Consider the following 17,121-nt stretch of genomic DNA (forward strand, 5'->3'; position numbering starts at 1 on the left):
AGTGCCGCCATCCTCGTGTGTGGGTTCTCCCTTCGTCTGAATGGGAAAACGGACCTCGAAAACACTCCAGAAAGGAATGGGGTGACCTTTGCTTTGCAAAGCCAGCGAACATCATTTATTTGAGCTTCGATTATGTGAGACGCTTTGGACTAGGAACCATTCTGGATTTGTTTGGAATCTTTGGATTTACCTATGCCACTCTGCAACAAATATTGTTTTCATCTAAACATGACATTTTTAGTGGTGTGATGCCCAATTTGTTGTAATGTTTCATTGTTATTTGATGTTGATGATGTCTAATGTGTTATGATTTGATTTATGGTTTGTTTATTATCAAATCCCCCAAACTTATTATTATTATTATTATTATTATTATTATTAACATACTAATATTAATACTAATAATAACATCCCAATAATAATGATAATTATATCCCAGCACTAATACTACTACTTACTAGTAACTAATACTAATAATAACATCCCAATAATAATGATATTATTATTATTATTATTATTATTATTATTATTATTATTATTTCCCAGCACTAATACTACTATTTACTAGTAACTAATACTAGTAATAACTTCCCAATAATAATGATAATAATGATAATGATAATAATTATATCCCAGCACTAATACTACTACTAACTAGTAACTAATACTAGTAATAACTTCCCAATAATAATGATAATAATGATAACGATAATAATTATATCCCAGGACTAATACTACTACTAATATAATATAAACCAATAGTAATATATCCCAAAACTAATTATAACATCCCAATAATAATAATATACCCAATACTAATAGCAATAACATCCCAATACTACTACTACTAATAATAATAATATATTGCAATACTAATAACAATAATAACATTTCAATAATAATAATAATAATAATAATCTCCCAATACTAATACTAATATCAATATCCCAGTAATAAAAATAACATCCCAATACTAATACCAATAATAACATTCCAATAATAATAATATCTCAATACTAATACTAATATCAGCATCCCAATAATAATATCTCAATACTTATACCAATAATAACATCCCAATACTACTACTACTACTACTACTACTAATAATAATAATAATAATTTATTCCAATACTCGTACTAATAATATCCCAATAATAATAATAATAATAATAATATATCCTAATACTAGTGCTAATGTAATATAAATTAATAATAACATCCCAATAATAATAATAATAATAATAATAATAATAATAATAATATATCCTAATACTAACATCCCAGTAATAAAAATAACAACCCAATACTAATACTAATAATAACATCCCAATAATAATAATAATAATAATAATAATAATAATATCAATACTAATACTAATATCAGCATCCCAATAATAATATCTCACTACTACTACCGATAATAACATCCCAATAATAATAATAATAATTATTATTATTATTATTTATTCGGATACTCGTACTAATAATATCCCAATAATAATAATAATAATAATAATAATAATAATAATATATCCCAATACTAACATCCTAATAATAGTAATAATAATAATATATCCCAGTACTAATGCTAATGTAATGTAAAATAATAATATATCAATAATAATAATATTGTAGTATTAGTGCTAATGTAATATAAAATAATAATAACATAATAATAAATAATAAAATAATAATAACATCCTAGTAATAATAATAATAATATATCCTAACACTAACATCCCAATAATAATGATAATAATAATAATAATAATAATATATCCCTGTACTAATGCTAATGTAATATCAAATAATAATAATATCCCAATAATAATAATATATCCTAATACTAACATCCCAATAATAATAACAATAATGACAATAATAATAATATATCCCTGTACTAATGCTAATGTAATATCAAATAATAATATACCAATAATAATAATAATAATAATAATAATGTATCCCTGTACTAATGCTAATGTAATATAAAATAATAATAATATCCCAATAATAATAATAATAATAATAATATATCCTAATACTAACATCCCAATAATAATAATAATAATACTAATAATATATCCCTGTACTAATGCTAATGTAATATCAAATAATAATAACATCCCAGTAATAATAATAATATATCCTAATACTAACATCCCAATAATAATAATAATAATAATAATAATGACAATAATAATATTATATCCCTGTACTAATGCTAATGTAATATCAAATAATAATAATATCCCAATAATAATAATATATCCTAATACTAACATCCCAATAATAATAATAATAATAATAATAATAATGACAATAATAATAATATATCCCTGTACTAATGCTAATGTAATATCAAATAATAATAATATCCCAATAATAATAATATATCCTAATACTAACATCCCAATAATAATAATAATAATAATAATATATCCCTGTACTAATGCTAATGTAATATCAAATAATAATAATATCCTAATAATATTAATATATCCTAATACTAACATCCCAATAATAATAATAATAATAATAATAATAATAATAATATATCCCTGTACTAATGCTAATGTAATATCAAATAATAATATACCAATAATAATAATAATAATAATAATATATCCCCTTACTAATACTACTAATAATGTAATATAGACCAATAATAATAATAATAAACAAGAAATAACACTTTCAAACTTTTTCAGACTTTTGTCACACAGTGTTGCTCAAACCTTTGGAGACTTTGGGGAGAACTATAGAGAATTTGGGATTCATGGGTTTGATTTCTCCCTCTTTTCCCGCAGGAGGGTCCCTTTGGGACGCACAGCGCTACTTTGCCGCGCAACTACAAGGTCTTTCCGCCTGCGTCCGAGCGGCGCCCGGAGACCCCCTCTTCCTTCCGCCGCTCTCTGCCGGCCAACCCCGCCGGGACGTTGCCGCGCAACTGGCAGCCAGTCTCGCGCATCCCCATGCCACCCCCGGGACCCCCACCCGGGCTCCCCCAGCGCCACAAGCCCCTCCCGCTCTCCATGATCTTCCGGCTGCAGAACGCCTTCTGGGAATACGGCAACACTGGAAAGAAGTTCCCTCTGGGGCCAACACTGACGGGGTCCCCGCTTCTCCTCCGCTCTTTGCAAAAGCAGGCCCCCCCACAGGCCTTTGCCACCGGGCAGCATTCGCCTCGGATGGCCCCGCCACCTGCAAACGAAGGTACTGTATTTACTCTCATATATAAGGTAAAGATATTATATAACTAATCTATATAATATACTAGCTTTACCCGCCACGCGTTGCTGTGGCCAGCCTTCTCTCCCTCTTTCTCTGCTTCGTTCATTCCTTCCTTCATTCCGTTTTCTTCTTTCCTTTCTTCCTTCTCTACCTGTTTACTTCCTTCCTTAGCTGTTTGCTCCCATCCTTCCTTCTCTTTATTTCTTTCCTTCCCTGCGTCTTTCTCTCCTTCTTTCTCTTTTTCCTTTGCTGCGTCTTTCCTCCCTTCCCTTTTTTCTTTCCTTCTCTCCTCCTTCCTTCTGTATCTCTTTCCTTCCACCTCCCTTTTTCTTTTCCTTCCTCTTTGTCTCCTTTCTTCCCTCTCTTTCTCTTTCCTTCCTTCCTTCGCTCTGTAGTTCCATACTTCCTTTTCTTTCTTTCTTTCTTTCTTTCTTTCTTTCTTTCTTTCTTTCCTTCCCCTTTCTCTTCTTCATTTGCTTTCTTTCCTCCCTTCCCTTTTCTTCCGTCCTTCTTTCCTTCCTTCCTTTGTTCCTACACCTTCCCTTCCGCTCCTTTCTTCTTCCTTCCTTTCTCCCTTCTTTCCCATGCTCCTACTCTCTCTTTCTTCTTTCTTTCCTGCCTTTCTTCCCTCATATACTTTCCCAACTTCTCCTTCCTTCCTTTTTTCATACACCTTCCCTTCCCCTTCCCTCCTTTTGTTTATTTCCTACCTTTCTTCTCTGATATACCTGCCTTCCTTCTTTCCTTCCTTCCTTCGTTCCTACACCTTCCCTTCCGCTCCTTTCTTCTTCCTTCCTTCCTTTCTCCCTTCTTTCCCATGCTCCTACACTCTCTTTCTTCTTTCTTTCCTGCCTTTCTTCCCTCATATACTTTCCCAACTTCTCCTTCCTTCCTTCCTTTTTTCATACATCTTCCCTTCCCCTTCCCTCCTTTTGTTTATTTCCTACCTTTCTTCTCTGATATACCTGCCTTCCTTCTTTCCTTCTTTCCTTCCTTCCTTCCTTCCTTCCTACCTACCTACCTACCTACCTACACCTTCCCTTCCCCTTCCCACTTTTCTTCTCTGTTTCCTTCGGCAGGGGAGGCTCAAGATCTTGCAAAACTATGGTCTCCAGGATATGTAGTTTGCTGGTGCATCAGCGTTGTTTGGTACAGAAGGCTCAAGATCTTGCAAAACTATGGTCTCCAGGATATGTAGTTTGCTGGTGCATCAGCATTGTTTCATGCAGAAGGCTCAAAATCTTGCAAAGCTATGGTCTCCAGGATGTATAGTTTGCTGGTGCATCAGCATTGTTTGATACAGAAGGCTCAAGATCTTGCAAAACTATGGTCTCCAGGATGTGTAGTTTGCTGGTGCATCAGCATTGTTTGATACAGAAGGCTTAAGATCTTGCAAAACTATGGTCTCCAGGATGTGTAGTTTGCTGGTGCATCAGCACTGTTTGGTACAGAAGGCTCAAGATATTGCAAAACGATGGTCTCCAGGATATGTAGTTTGCTCATGCATCATTACCTTTGGCAGGGAAGGCTCAAAATCTTGCAAAACTACAGACTCGAAGATGTGTAGTTTATTGATGCATCAACATTGTTTGGCATGGAAGGCTTAAGATCTTGCAAAACTATGGTCTCCAGGATGTGTAGTTTGCTGGTGCATCAGCATTGTTTGGTACAGAAGGCTCAAGATAATTGCAAAACTATGGTCTCCAGGATGTGTAGTTTGCTGGTGCATCTGCCTCCTTTAGCAGAGGAGGCTTAAAATCTTGCAAAACCACAATCCCCAGGATGTTTAGTCTGCTGGTGCAGCTCTCGCCCAAATTTAAGGGCTGCAATACATGAAAGCATTCCGTTGACCTTGAGATTCCTGCTTCGGCCTCTCCTTCCCATGGCTTTGCTTGCACCTGAATTTGGAGCAAGGTAAACTCCTGCTGAGGTGCAACATTTAGGAAAGAACCTATTAGGAAATGACATTGATAACCCAGGAACAGATATTATTGTGATACGTTGTGTTTTCATAATTCTCAGGAGCCAGGGCTGCCGTCCCTGTGGCCGAACCTGTCCGCAATGTGCCCATCGCCTTGACCGAGCCGGACCCCGAATTGGAGGGTATCCTCCTCCTCCCGGGGGGCGAAGCGTCAGAGATGGAGTCCCTGGCTCGCCCCTTGAGCCCCACACGGCTGCAGCCGGTTCTGCCCCCAGAGGCCCAAAAGGTGCCCGAATTCGAGGAGGTAGCCCGCGTCCTGGCTGAGATGCCCCGGCCACTCAAGCGCCGCGGTTCCATGGAACAAAGCCCCGGCCCGGCTCTGCCACCGACGCACAAGAAGCAATACCAGCAGATCATCAGCCGCCTCTTCCACCACCAGCAGCAACAGCCCCGCAAAGAGGAGACGGGCATCCCGACCGGAGAGGCCGAGCTCGCGCCCATCAGTGAAGCCGCCGAACAGAAGGTGCCAACACCAACCACGGCTTTGGCATCATCTCCTGCTCCGGCCACACCGACCATCACTCCGCCGTCTCCTCTTTCTCCTCCTCCACCGGAGAGTCCAGTTGCTCTCACACCGCTGCCCAGTCCGGTAAGTGTGTGGCCATCCCGTACAGCAGGCGCGGACCAATTTTGGCCCTCCCTCCAGGTGTTTTGGACTCCAACTCCCACAATTCCTAACAGCCGTTAGGCTGTTAGGAATTGTGGGAGTTGGAGTCCAAAACACCTGGAGGGCAGAAGTTTGCCCATGCCTGAATCTCTATCTATAGGGAGTTGGAGTCGCCTTGCAGCTGCAAAGTCAATAGAGTGAGAGTATCTGCATAGAGGTAGCCTGGCCGTTGTTGCCTGGAGCCATCCTCTGTTTAGGACATGATTGCTTTGTTAGAGACCCTAAATTGGGTCTTTTTAGGTCCACGTCGCGGGAGCACAGAAGGAAGGAGACAGTCCCAATGAAAGATCAAAAAAACAAGGTTTTATTTTAGTTTCTTCATGAAGAAGACGGACAGCCGATAGCATGCACAGATGCTACCCTTCAAGTGACTGCCGTGTTCTTCCCTTGAAATCTGCAAACTTTATAGCTCAGTACAAACAAAAAAAGCATGGGGAAAACACCTTTTATGAATAATAATTCTGACTTTTTGATGGAAAGTACCCTCTTTGTACACGTGGCCTCTGCGCTTCAAAAACAACATTTGAAGTTAACCGCAAGCATCCTGTGTAAGAAGTACCTTCTAAATGTCACATCTTGTTTCTTAAAAAACACTTTCTTCCATATTGCTCTTTTTAAGTCAGAGAAAGGCTATGTCTCTCCTTTGCTGATTTTGTTAGCTTTCACCCAAAAGCCCCTTACTTAGTATTTGCAAATTTTGCTCAAAGACCCTTTCAGCTTGTTGTATGGAGTTCCCCTCTTGCTGAGTGGTGTTCCTTTTTTACCCTCACCGATTGACTGTGGATGGCAATAGTAGTAAGGAGAGAAGAGTTTTCTTTTTGAGACATCAAGCCATGCTATCTATCACAACCTCTTTCTTGCCCCATGGATCTGCAGGAGAAGCGCTCCGTCTTGCGCAAGATCTCCTCTCCGCGGAAACGGCTGCTAAAGAAGGCCCGTCTCAACCCCTTGGTTTTGCTTCTGGATGCGGCTCTGACCGGCGAGCTGGACGTGGTCAAGGAGGCGGTCAAGGAGGTGAGCTCCCTTCTTTCTTTGTTTTGTTTTCCTTTTATTACACTCTGTAACCAAATGTTGTACTTCAGCCAGCTGATGATGATGATGATGATGATGATGATGATGATGATGATGATGAGGGGTTTGGGGGTGCAGGGCCTGATGCTTCTGGAGGTGCTCAGACAGATGGGATGTCGGAACAAGATGGTGATTCCCCAGTTGGGAGAACGGAGGGGGGTTTGGATTATTCTCTGTGAAAAACGAAATTGTTTTAGAAGCTGACAGGCAGAGAAGGGAGAAAGGGGGGGTTGGACAGAGAATCAAGGATGGTGATTCCCCGGTTGGGAGAACGGAGGGGTATTTGGTTGATTCTCTTGTGAAAACGAAACTGTTTTAGAAGCTGACGGGCAGAGAAGGGAGGAAGGGGGGTAGGACAGAAAATCAAGGGTGGCGATTCTCCGGTTGGGAGAACAGAGAAAGATTTGGTTGATGCTCTGTGTGAAAACAAAACTGTTTTAGAAGCTGACAGGCAGAGAAGGGAGGAAGGGGGAGTTAGACAGAGAATCAAGGGTGGCGATTCCCATGTTGAGAGAATGGAGAAGGATTTGGTTGATTCTCTGTGTGAAAACGAAACTGTTTTAGAAGCTGACAGGCAGAGAAGGGAGAAAGGGGGGGTTGGACAGAGAATCAAGGATGGTGATTCCCCGGTTGGGAGAACGGAGGGGTATTTGGTTGATTCTCTTGTGAAAACGAAACTGTTTTAGAAGCTGACGGGCAGAGAAGGGAGGAAGGGGGGTAGGACAGAAAATCAAGGGTGGCGATTCTCCGGTTGGGAGAACAGAGAAAGATTTGGTTGATGCTCTGTGTGAAAACAAAACTGTTTTAGAAGCTGACAGGCAGAGAAGGGAGGAAGGGGGAGTTAGACAGAGAATCAAGGGTGGCGATTCCCATGTTGAGAGAATGGAGAAGGATTTGGTTGATTCTCTGTGTGAAAACGAAACTGTTTTAGAAGCTGACAGGCAGAGAAGAGAGGAAGGGACGGGTTGGACAGAGAATAAAGGATGGTGATTCCCCGGTTTAGAGAACGGAGAAGGATTTGGTTGATTTTCTGTGTGAAAATGAAACTGTTTTAGAAGCTGACAGGCAGAGAAGGGAGGAAGGGGGCTTGGACAGAGAATCAAGGTTGCTCCTGCGGGGGAAGCATTCCAGGTGAAAGCCGAGCCATGGGAAAAGGAGGCAGAGGCCGAGAGAGAAACTTCTCAAGGCCAATGGAATGCCTTCATGCATCGCTGTCATTAATTAGGGAAAGAATAGCTCTCACGTCTCAGATCAAGCAACGTAGTAAATAGAGCAAGAAGCTCCTGCCTTGTTCCTGGTCCTATCTTAGCTTCAAGCCAAATTTCCTAGTCAAGTTTTGCTACCAGTCTTGGGGATTTTACCATGGACTTAAGCTCATGTTTTGTTCTTTGTTTCTTGGACTACTCAAGTTCATGTTTGTTCCATGCACCTTGGATTAACGTTCATGCTTTAACCTTTGCATTGGAGATTATCTCTGGCTTTTGGAACTCTTTCTCGCTTTACATATTTTGATTTTTTTTTTTACTCTTTTACTGTGTGTGCTTTAACAGTAAACCGTTTATTACTACGCTTGGCTTTCTGGTGAGTGCTTGACCAAGGTGAACCCTAGCTGAGATGCAACACCAAGTTTGAATTGTCTTCTATTCCTGGTTCGAAAGTCCAAAACACCTGGAGGGCCGCAGTTTGCCCATGCCTGTGACAGTCTGTGACTTGTTTCTCCTCTCCTCCTTCTTCCTTCAGCTGAACGATCCAAGCCAGCCCAACGACGAGGGCATCACCGCCCTGCATAATGCCATCTGCGGTGCCAACTACAACATTGTGGACTTCCTCATCAACATCGGGGCCAACGTCAACTCCCCGGATAGCCATGGATGGTGAGCTGTCTCCCTTGTTGGGAGTTATAGAAACCAAGTACCAGTAGAGTTGCCAGATCTCAGATTTCTTTCTTTAGTCTTCAGCCTCAGTCTTCAGGGTATTGGGGAGGAATCTCAGGGCCAGAGTGCAGCCTTCAAACGGGTGTTGTGCGGCATACAAATACAACCATTACCTTGAGAGTTGTGCCATGTGTGTTTGTGTCTTAGGCTGGATCTACACTGCCATATAATCCAGATTATCAAATCAGATAATTGTTGCAACTCAGGATAGATTCACCTTGCCCAATGTTGCAACTCAGAGTAAGCTTCACCTTGCTTCCAAACACCACCACACAAGAGCTGTAGTTTTATAGTTTATTGAGTCAAAATAAAGAATAAGCATTGCAAAGTTCCAAAGATTAAGGTTAAAAGCAAAATATAGTTCCAAAGATCTTCAGGTAAAAACAGGAAACACAATCCTATTGGCACAGTTCAAACCAGAGTCCCAGGTACAAGCAATGAAACAATTGCCTCATGAATCACAATGCAAGAAATTCCAAGCGTACTGCTTTCCAGGCTAAGGTTATTCCATGAAGCTTTCAGGCTAATAAGCTACATTGAACTGACGTTTTCTGAGGGTTTGCAAGAGGCCTAAATACCTTTCTAACATGAAAACATTAGGCTCTCATCATCATAAAAGCATTGCGATGACCTTTCACCGAGCTGGCTTCTTGTCTGCTGGCCAGACGAGAACTTCACCTGACCCGGAGATCAAGACGAGCTTGCCGGGTCAAGTCACTATCTACACTTTTAGTATCTGCTCGCTATCTCCTTCGTTAAAATTCCTTTCTGCTGGGAATGGCTGTGTTGACACTGCACTGTCTGTGGGAGCCTCAGAAGCAGGCCCAGAGATTTGAGGCACAGACAAAGAGCTGAATCCCAGCAGGAATCTGAATCCCATCATCCTCATTATCAGAAAATAGCTCAGCCACAACATCCAAGACAGCACCACACACCAAGGCTGTAGGTTTTGTAGTTTATTGAGAAAAAGCAAAATCAAAACAGGGAAGTAAAGAAGTAAAGTTCAATGAGCAAGACAGAGTCTTAAATGTAAAGGCAAAGTTTCCAGGTTCCAAAGGCAAATAACATGAAGCATAGTCCTTTAGCATTGCTTAAGCAAAAGTCCATGGCAGCAAGACAGTCTCCAAAAATCAGGATCAAAATCAAAGTCCCAAAGAGCCAGAAGGTTTCCGTAAAAGGCAAGGTAATTCCACAGAAGTTAACAGGGTAAAAGCAACATTGGACTGACAGAGAATGCCCTTCGACCAGATCATTAAACAAGTTGCCCCAACATAAAAGCATTACGTTGACCTCTAGCTTCATGCTTGTTGGCAAGACGTGCGCTTCTTCAAACTCTTAATTACAACCAGTCCTCTCTAATCAAATCTCCACTATCTTCATACAATCATAGAATCATAGAATCAAAGAGTTGGAAGCGACCTCCTGGGCCATCATCCAGTCCAACCCCATTCTGCCAAGAAGCAGGAATATTGCATTCAAATCACCCCTGACAGATGGCCATCGAGCCTATGTTTAAAAGCTTCCAAAGAAGGAGCCTCCACCACACTCCGGGGCAGAGAGTTCCACTGCTGAACGGCTCTCACAGTCAGGAAGTTCTTCCTCATGTTCAGATGGAATCTCCTCTCTTGTAGTTTGAAGCCATTGTTCCGCGTCCTAGTCTCCAAGGAAGCAGAAAACAAGCTTGCTCCCTCCTCCCTGTGGCTTCCTCTCACATATTTATACATGGCTATCATATCCCCTCTCAGCCTTCTCTTCTTCAGGCTAAACATGCCCAGCTCCTTAAGCCACTCCTCATAGGGCTTGTTCTCCAGACCCTTGATCATTTTAGTCGCCCTCCTCTGGACACATTCCAGCTTGTCAATCTCTCTCTTGAATTGTGGTGCCCAGAATTGGACACAATATTCCAGGTGTGGTCTAACGAAAACAGAATAGAGGGGTAGCATTACTTCTCTGGACCTAGACACTAGGCTCCTCTTGATGCAGGCCAAAATCCCATTGGCTTTTTTTGCCGCCACATCACATTGTTGGCTCATGCTTAACTTGTTGTCCACGAGGACTCCAAGATCTTTTTCACATGTACTGCTCTCGAGCCAGGCATCCCCCATTCTGTATCTTTGCATTCAAGGCCGGTTAGCTCATTATCTTCGCCCTGCTGGGCCTGGTCACCCAGGGAACCAAGAGGCCCTGAACTCCCAGAAGGACCCTCCACCTGGAGCTCCGAAGTTTCACTATCTTTATCTGAAAACACATTCTTTTCTCTAGGGAAGAGAAATGCCATCTCTTCTTCAGAATCAGCACTTCTTCATTTGACTCACTGACCGGAACATGTTCAGAAATCCGTAACCCATTATCCTCTCGTCCTGGGGAAACTCAGGTTCCGAAAGCTCAGGCTCAGACTGAATCACAACGATAATCCGCATTATATGAACTGGATTATACCGTATGAGTCTACACTGCCACATAATCTAGTTCAAAGCAGATAATTTGAATTAGATGGGGCCTTACTCACTTTTCATGCAATGTTATCTTAGGTGACTATAAATTGGAAATAGCTTTAGATATCTAGATGACCATAACCTGGAAACATCTTGAAAGGGACCATACGTTAGAGATATCTTAGATGAGCATAAGTTGAAAATACCATAAGATACCTTAGAATACAGTTAGTTGGAAACACCTTGAAGGTGGCCATGCTTTGGAAACACCTTGTAGTTAGAAACACCTAAAAGGCAGCCATAAATTAGAGATATCTTCGATAACCATAAGTTGGAAATAGCTTGAGATATCTTAGCTTGAGATACCTTCTACACTGCCATATAAAACCTAGATTAGCTGCTTTAAGCTGGGTTAAATGGCAATGTAGACTTATCTAATCCAGTTCAAAGCAGATCATGGGGATAACGTGCTTTGATAATCTCGATTACATGGCAGTGTAGAAGGGGCCTTAGATGACCATAAGCTGGAAACCTGTTGAAGGTGGCAATAATTAGAGATATGTAGATGGACATAAGTTGGAAATAGCTTGAGATATTTTAGATGACCATAACTTGGCAATACCTTGAAGGTAGCCATGCATTGGAAACACTTTGTGATTAGAAGTTCCTTGAATGTGGCCCTAAGTTGGAAACACCTTGATGTTGGTCATCATTAGATGGATCTTAGATGACCATAAATTGGAAACATCTTGAAGGTGGCCCTAAGTTTGAGATATCTTAGATACCTTAAGTTGGAGATACCTTGAAGGTGGACATGCAATGGAAACACCTTGAATGTGGCCCTAAGTTGGAAACCCTTTGAAGATGGTCATAAATTAGATACATCTTAGATTACCAGAAGTTGGAAACATCTTGAAAATGGCCCTAAGTTTGAGATATCTTAGATACCTTAAGTTGGAGATACCTTGAAGGTGGACATGCAATGGAAACACCTTGAATGTGGCCCTAAGTTGGAAACCCTTTGAAGATGGTCATAAATTAGATACATCTTAGATTACCAGAAGTTGGAAACATCTTGAAGGTGGCCCTAAGTTTGAGATATCTTAGATACCTTAAGTTGGAGATACCTTGAAGGTGGACATGCAATGGAAATAGCTTGAATGTGGCCCTAAGTTGGAAACCCTTTGAAGATGGTCATAAATTAGATACATCTTAGATTACCAGAAGTTGGAAACATCTTGAAAATGGCCCTAAGTTTGAGATATCTTAGATACCTTAAGTTGGAGATACCTTGAAGGTGGACATGCAATGGAAACACCTTGAATGTGGCCCTAAGTTGGAAACCCTTTGAAGATGGTCATAAATTAGATACATCTTAGATTACCAGAAGTTGGAAACATCTTGAAAATGGCCCTAAGTTTGAGATATCTTAGATACCTTAAGTTGGAGATACCTTGAAGGTGGACATGCAATGGAAACACCTTGAATGTGGCCCTAAGTTGGAAACCCTTTGAAGATGGTCATAAATTAGATACATCTTAGATTACCAGAAGTTGGAAACATCTTGAAAATGGCCCTAAGTTTGAGATATCTTAGATACCTTAAGTTGGAGATACCTTGAAGGTGGACATGCAATGGAAACACCTTGAATGTGGCCCTAAGTTGGAAACCCTTTGAAGATGGTCATAAATTAGATACATCTTAGATTACCAGAAGTTGGAAACATCTTGAAAATGGCCCTAAGTTTGAGATATCTTAGATACCTTAAGTTGGAGATACCTTGAAGGTGGACATGCAATGGAAACACCTTGAATGTGGCCCTAAGTTGGAAACCCTTTGAAGATGGTCATAAATTAGATACATCTTAGATTACCAGAAGTTGGAAACATCTTGAAAATGGCCCTAAGTTTGAGATATCTTAGATACCTTAAGTTGGAGATACCTTGAAGGTGGACATGCAATGGAAACACCTTGAATGTGGCCCTAAGTTGGAAACCCTTTGAAGATGGTCATAAATTAGATACATCTTAGATTACCAGAAGTTGGAAACATCTTGAAAATGGCCCTAAGTTTGAGATATCTTAGATACCTTAAGTTGGAGATACCTTGAAGGTGGACATGCAATGGAAACGCCTCAAATGTGGCCCTAAGTTGGAAACATCTTGAATGTGGTCATAAATCAGATGCATCTTAGATGACCATAAATTGGAAACACCTTGAAGGTGGCTCTGAGTTTGAGATATCTTAGATGACCATAAGTTGGAGATACCTTGAAGGTGGACATGCAATGGAAACGCCTTGAATGTGGTCCTAAGTTGGAAACATCTTGAATGTGGTCATAAATCAGATGCATCTTAAATGACCAGAAGTTGGAAAAATCTTGAAGGTGGCCCTGACTTTATATGAACTGGCTTTGAGATATCTTAGATGACGATAAGTTGTAGATACCTTGAAGATGGCCATGCAATGGAAACACCCTGAATGTGGCCCTAAGTTAGAAACCCTTTGAAGGTGGTCATAAATTAGATACATCTTAGATGACCAGAAGTTGGAAACATTTTGAAGGTGGCTCTGAGTTTGAGATATCTTAGATGAGCATAAGTTGGAGATATCTTGAAGGTGGACATGCAACGGAAACAGCTTGAATGTGGTAATAAATTAGATACATCTTAGATGTCCAGAAGTTGGAAACATCTTGAAGGTGGCCCTAAGTTTGAGATATCTTAGATCACCATAAGTTGGAGATACTTTGAAGGTGGTCATGCAATGGAAACACCTTGAATGTGGCCCTACGTTGGAAACACCTTGAAGGTAGTCATAAATGAGATGCATCTTAGATGACCAGAAGTTGGAAGCACCTTGAAGGTGGCCCTAAGTTTGAGATATCTTAGATGACCAGAAGTTGGAGATACTTTGAAGGTGGTCATGCAATGGAAACACCTTGAATGTGGCCCTACGTTGGAAACACCTTGAAGGTAGTCATAAATGAGATGCATCTTAGATGACCAGAAGTTGGAAGCACCTTGAAGGTGGCCCTAAGTTTGAGATATCTTAGATGACCATAAGTTGGAGATACTTTGAAGGTGGTCATGCAATGGAAACACCTTGAATGTGGCCCTACGTTGGAAACACGTTGAAGGTAGTCATAAATGAGATGCATCTTAGATGACCAGAAGTTGGAAGCACCTTGCAGGTGGCCCTAAGTTTGAGATATCTTAGATGACCATAAGTTGGAGATACTTTGAAGGTGGCCATGCAATGGAAACACCTTGAATGTGGCCCTACGTTGGAAACACCTTGAAGGTAGTCATAAATGAGATGCATCTTAGATGACCAGAAGCTGGAAGCACCTTGAAGGTGGCCCTAAGTTTGAGATATCTTAGATGACCATAAGTTGGAGATACTTTGAAGGTGGCCATGCAATGGAAACACCTTGAATGTGGCCCTAAGTTGGAAACACCTTGAAGGTAGTCATAAATTAGATGCATCTTAGATGACAAGAAGTTGGAAGCACCTTGATGGTGGCCCTAAGTTGGAAACATCTTGAAGGTGGTCATAAATTAGATACATCTTAGATGACCAGAAGTTGGAAGGGGCCTTAGGCTGTATCCAAGGGAGATGGTCCACCTCAAAACATGGGCAAACTCCCTTGGGAGAAGACGTGGTCCTTGACTTGGCCTTTCTCTCTTTCCCTTTCCTAGGACCCCCTTGCATTGTGCGGCATCCTGCAATGACACGGCCATCTGCATCGCCCTAGTCAAGCACGGCGCGGCCATCTTTGCCACTACCTTCAGCGACGGGAGCATGGCCATCGAGAAGTGCGACCCCTACCGCGAAGGGTACAGCGAGTGCTTCAGCTACCTGGCAGGTGAGTGAGTGAAGGGGAAAGAGAGGAAGAAAGGAAGCGACAAAAGGAAGGAAGGAAGGAAGGAAGGAAGGAAGGAAGGAAGGAAGGAAGGAAGGAAGGAAAACAAACACACAGACAGAAGGATGTGTTGGATCCATGTCCTTGCATGGTGAGGATGGGAGGGTATATGTTGGACTGGATGGCCCTCGTGGTCTCTTTCAACTCTTGGATACTACGAAAGAAGGAAACAAAGAAAGAAAGAGGGAGGAAAGGAAGGAAGGAGAGAAAGAAAGAAAGGAAGGGAGGGAGGGAGGAAAGGAAGAAAAAAAGAGAGAAAAGAAAGGAGTGAGAAAAGGAATGAAAGAAAGAGAGAAAGGAAGAAAGGGAAGAAGAAAAGAAAGAAAGAGGGAGGGAGGGAAGGAAGGAAGGAGAGAAAGAAAGGAAGGGAGGGAGGGAGGAAAGGAAGGAAAGGAAGGAAGAAAGCGAGAAAAGAAAGGAGTGAGAAAAGGAATGAAAGAAAGAGAGAAAGAAAGGAAAGAAAGAAAGAGGGGGGAGGGAGGAAAGGAAGGAAGGAAGGAGAAAGGAAGGAAGGGAGGGAGGGAGGGAGGGAGTGAAGAAAGGAAGGAAAGGAAGAAAGAAAGAGAGAAAAGAAAGGAGTGAGAAAAAGAATGAAAGAGAGAAAGGAAGAAACAAAAGAAGAAAAGAAAAAAGAAAGAAAGAGGGAGGGAGGGGGGAAAGGAAGGAAGGAAGGAAGGAAGGAAGGAAGGAAGGAAGGAAGGAAGGAAGGAAGGAAGGAAGGAAGGAAGGGAAAGGAGTGAGGAAAGGAAGGAAAGGAAGAAAGAAAGAGAGAAAAGAAAGGAGTGAAAAAAGGAATGAAAGAAAGAGAAAGGAAGAAAGAAAGGAAAGAAGAAAAGACAGACATAAAAAGAAAGTAAGTAAGTAACGAGATAAGAAGCAAGGAAAGAAAGGAAGAGAGAGAAAAAAGACAGAAAGGAAGATGCTTTGATTCCATGTTCCTGCGTGGCAGGGGTTGGGGAGTGGACTGGGTGGCCCTTGTGGTTTCTTCCAAATCTCCCAAGAGGAAGGAAGGAAGGGAAAAGAAGGGAAGCAGTGAGGAAGGAAGAAAGGAAGGGAGGGAGGGAGAAAGAAAGAGAAAGGGAGGGAGGGAGGAAGAAAAAGAAGAAGGGAAGGAGTGAGGGAGGAAGGGAGGGAGGAAGAAAGAAAGATGGAAAGAGGAAGGAAGGAAGACAGGACAGGAAGAGGAAGGAAAGAAGAAAAAGAAGGGAAGGAGTGAGAAAGAAAGATAGAAAGAGGAATGAAGGAAGGGAGACAGAGAGAGAAAGGAAGAAAGTCAGGGAGGACAGGAAGAGGAAGGAAAGAAGGAAGGAAGAAAAAAAAGAAGGGAAGGAGTGAGGAAAGAAGGAAGGAAGCCCAAAATAGGAAGGGAGGACAGGAAGAGGAAGGAAAGAAGGAAGAAAAAAGAAGGGAAGGAGTGAGGAAAGAAGGAAGCCCCAAATAGGAAGGGAGGACAGGAAGAGGAAGGAAAGAAGGAAGGAAGAAAAAAAGGAGGGTGTGAGGAAGGAAGAAAGAAAGACAAATAGGAAGGGAGGACAGGAAGAGGAAGGAAAGAAGGAAGGAAGAAAAAAGGAGGGTAGGAGTGATGAAGGAAAAAAGAAAGATGGAAAGAGGAATTTAGGAAGGGAGGGAGGGAAGAAGGGAAGCAGTGAGGCAGGGAGGAAGAAAACAGAAAGAGAAAGAAAGGAAAGAAGGGAAGGAGTTGGGAAGGAAAGAAGACACAAAGAGAAAGAAAGGGAAGGAAGGAAGGAAGGAAGGAAGGAAGGAAGGAAGGAAGGAAGGAAGGAAGGAAAAGAAGGGAAGAGTGAGGAAGGAAGGGAGGAAGAAAGATGGAAAGAGGAATTTAGGAAGGGAAGAAGGAAAGGAGGGAAGAA

At 41.4% G+C, this 17,121-nt stretch overlaps 1 protein-coding gene across 1 annotated transcript in view; it reads left to right on the plus strand.

Moving 5' to 3' along the window:
- The window catches only part of LOC137094995 (relA-associated inhibitor-like), a 73,092-nt gene that overhangs the window by 49,218 nt on the left and 6,753 nt on the right, over nt 1-17,121 (plus strand). Inside the window, exons 7-11 of the mRNA XM_067461116.1 lie at nt 2,814-3,219; nt 5,260-5,807; nt 6,762-6,899; nt 8,697-8,830; nt 15,027-15,193. Of these exons, the coding sequence (XP_067317217.1) occupies nt 2,814-3,219; nt 5,260-5,807; nt 6,762-6,899; nt 8,697-8,830; nt 15,027-15,193 (1,393 nt within the window). The remainder of the gene's footprint in view (nt 1-2,813; nt 3,220-5,259; nt 5,808-6,761; nt 6,900-8,696; nt 8,831-15,026; nt 15,194-17,121) is intronic.

The sequence above is a fragment of the Anolis sagrei genome, chromosome X, assembly GCF_037176765.1.
Source record: "Anolis sagrei isolate rAnoSag1 chromosome X, rAnoSag1.mat, whole genome shotgun sequence".
NCBI lineage: Eukaryota > Metazoa > Chordata > Lepidosauria > Squamata > Dactyloidae > Anolis > Anolis sagrei.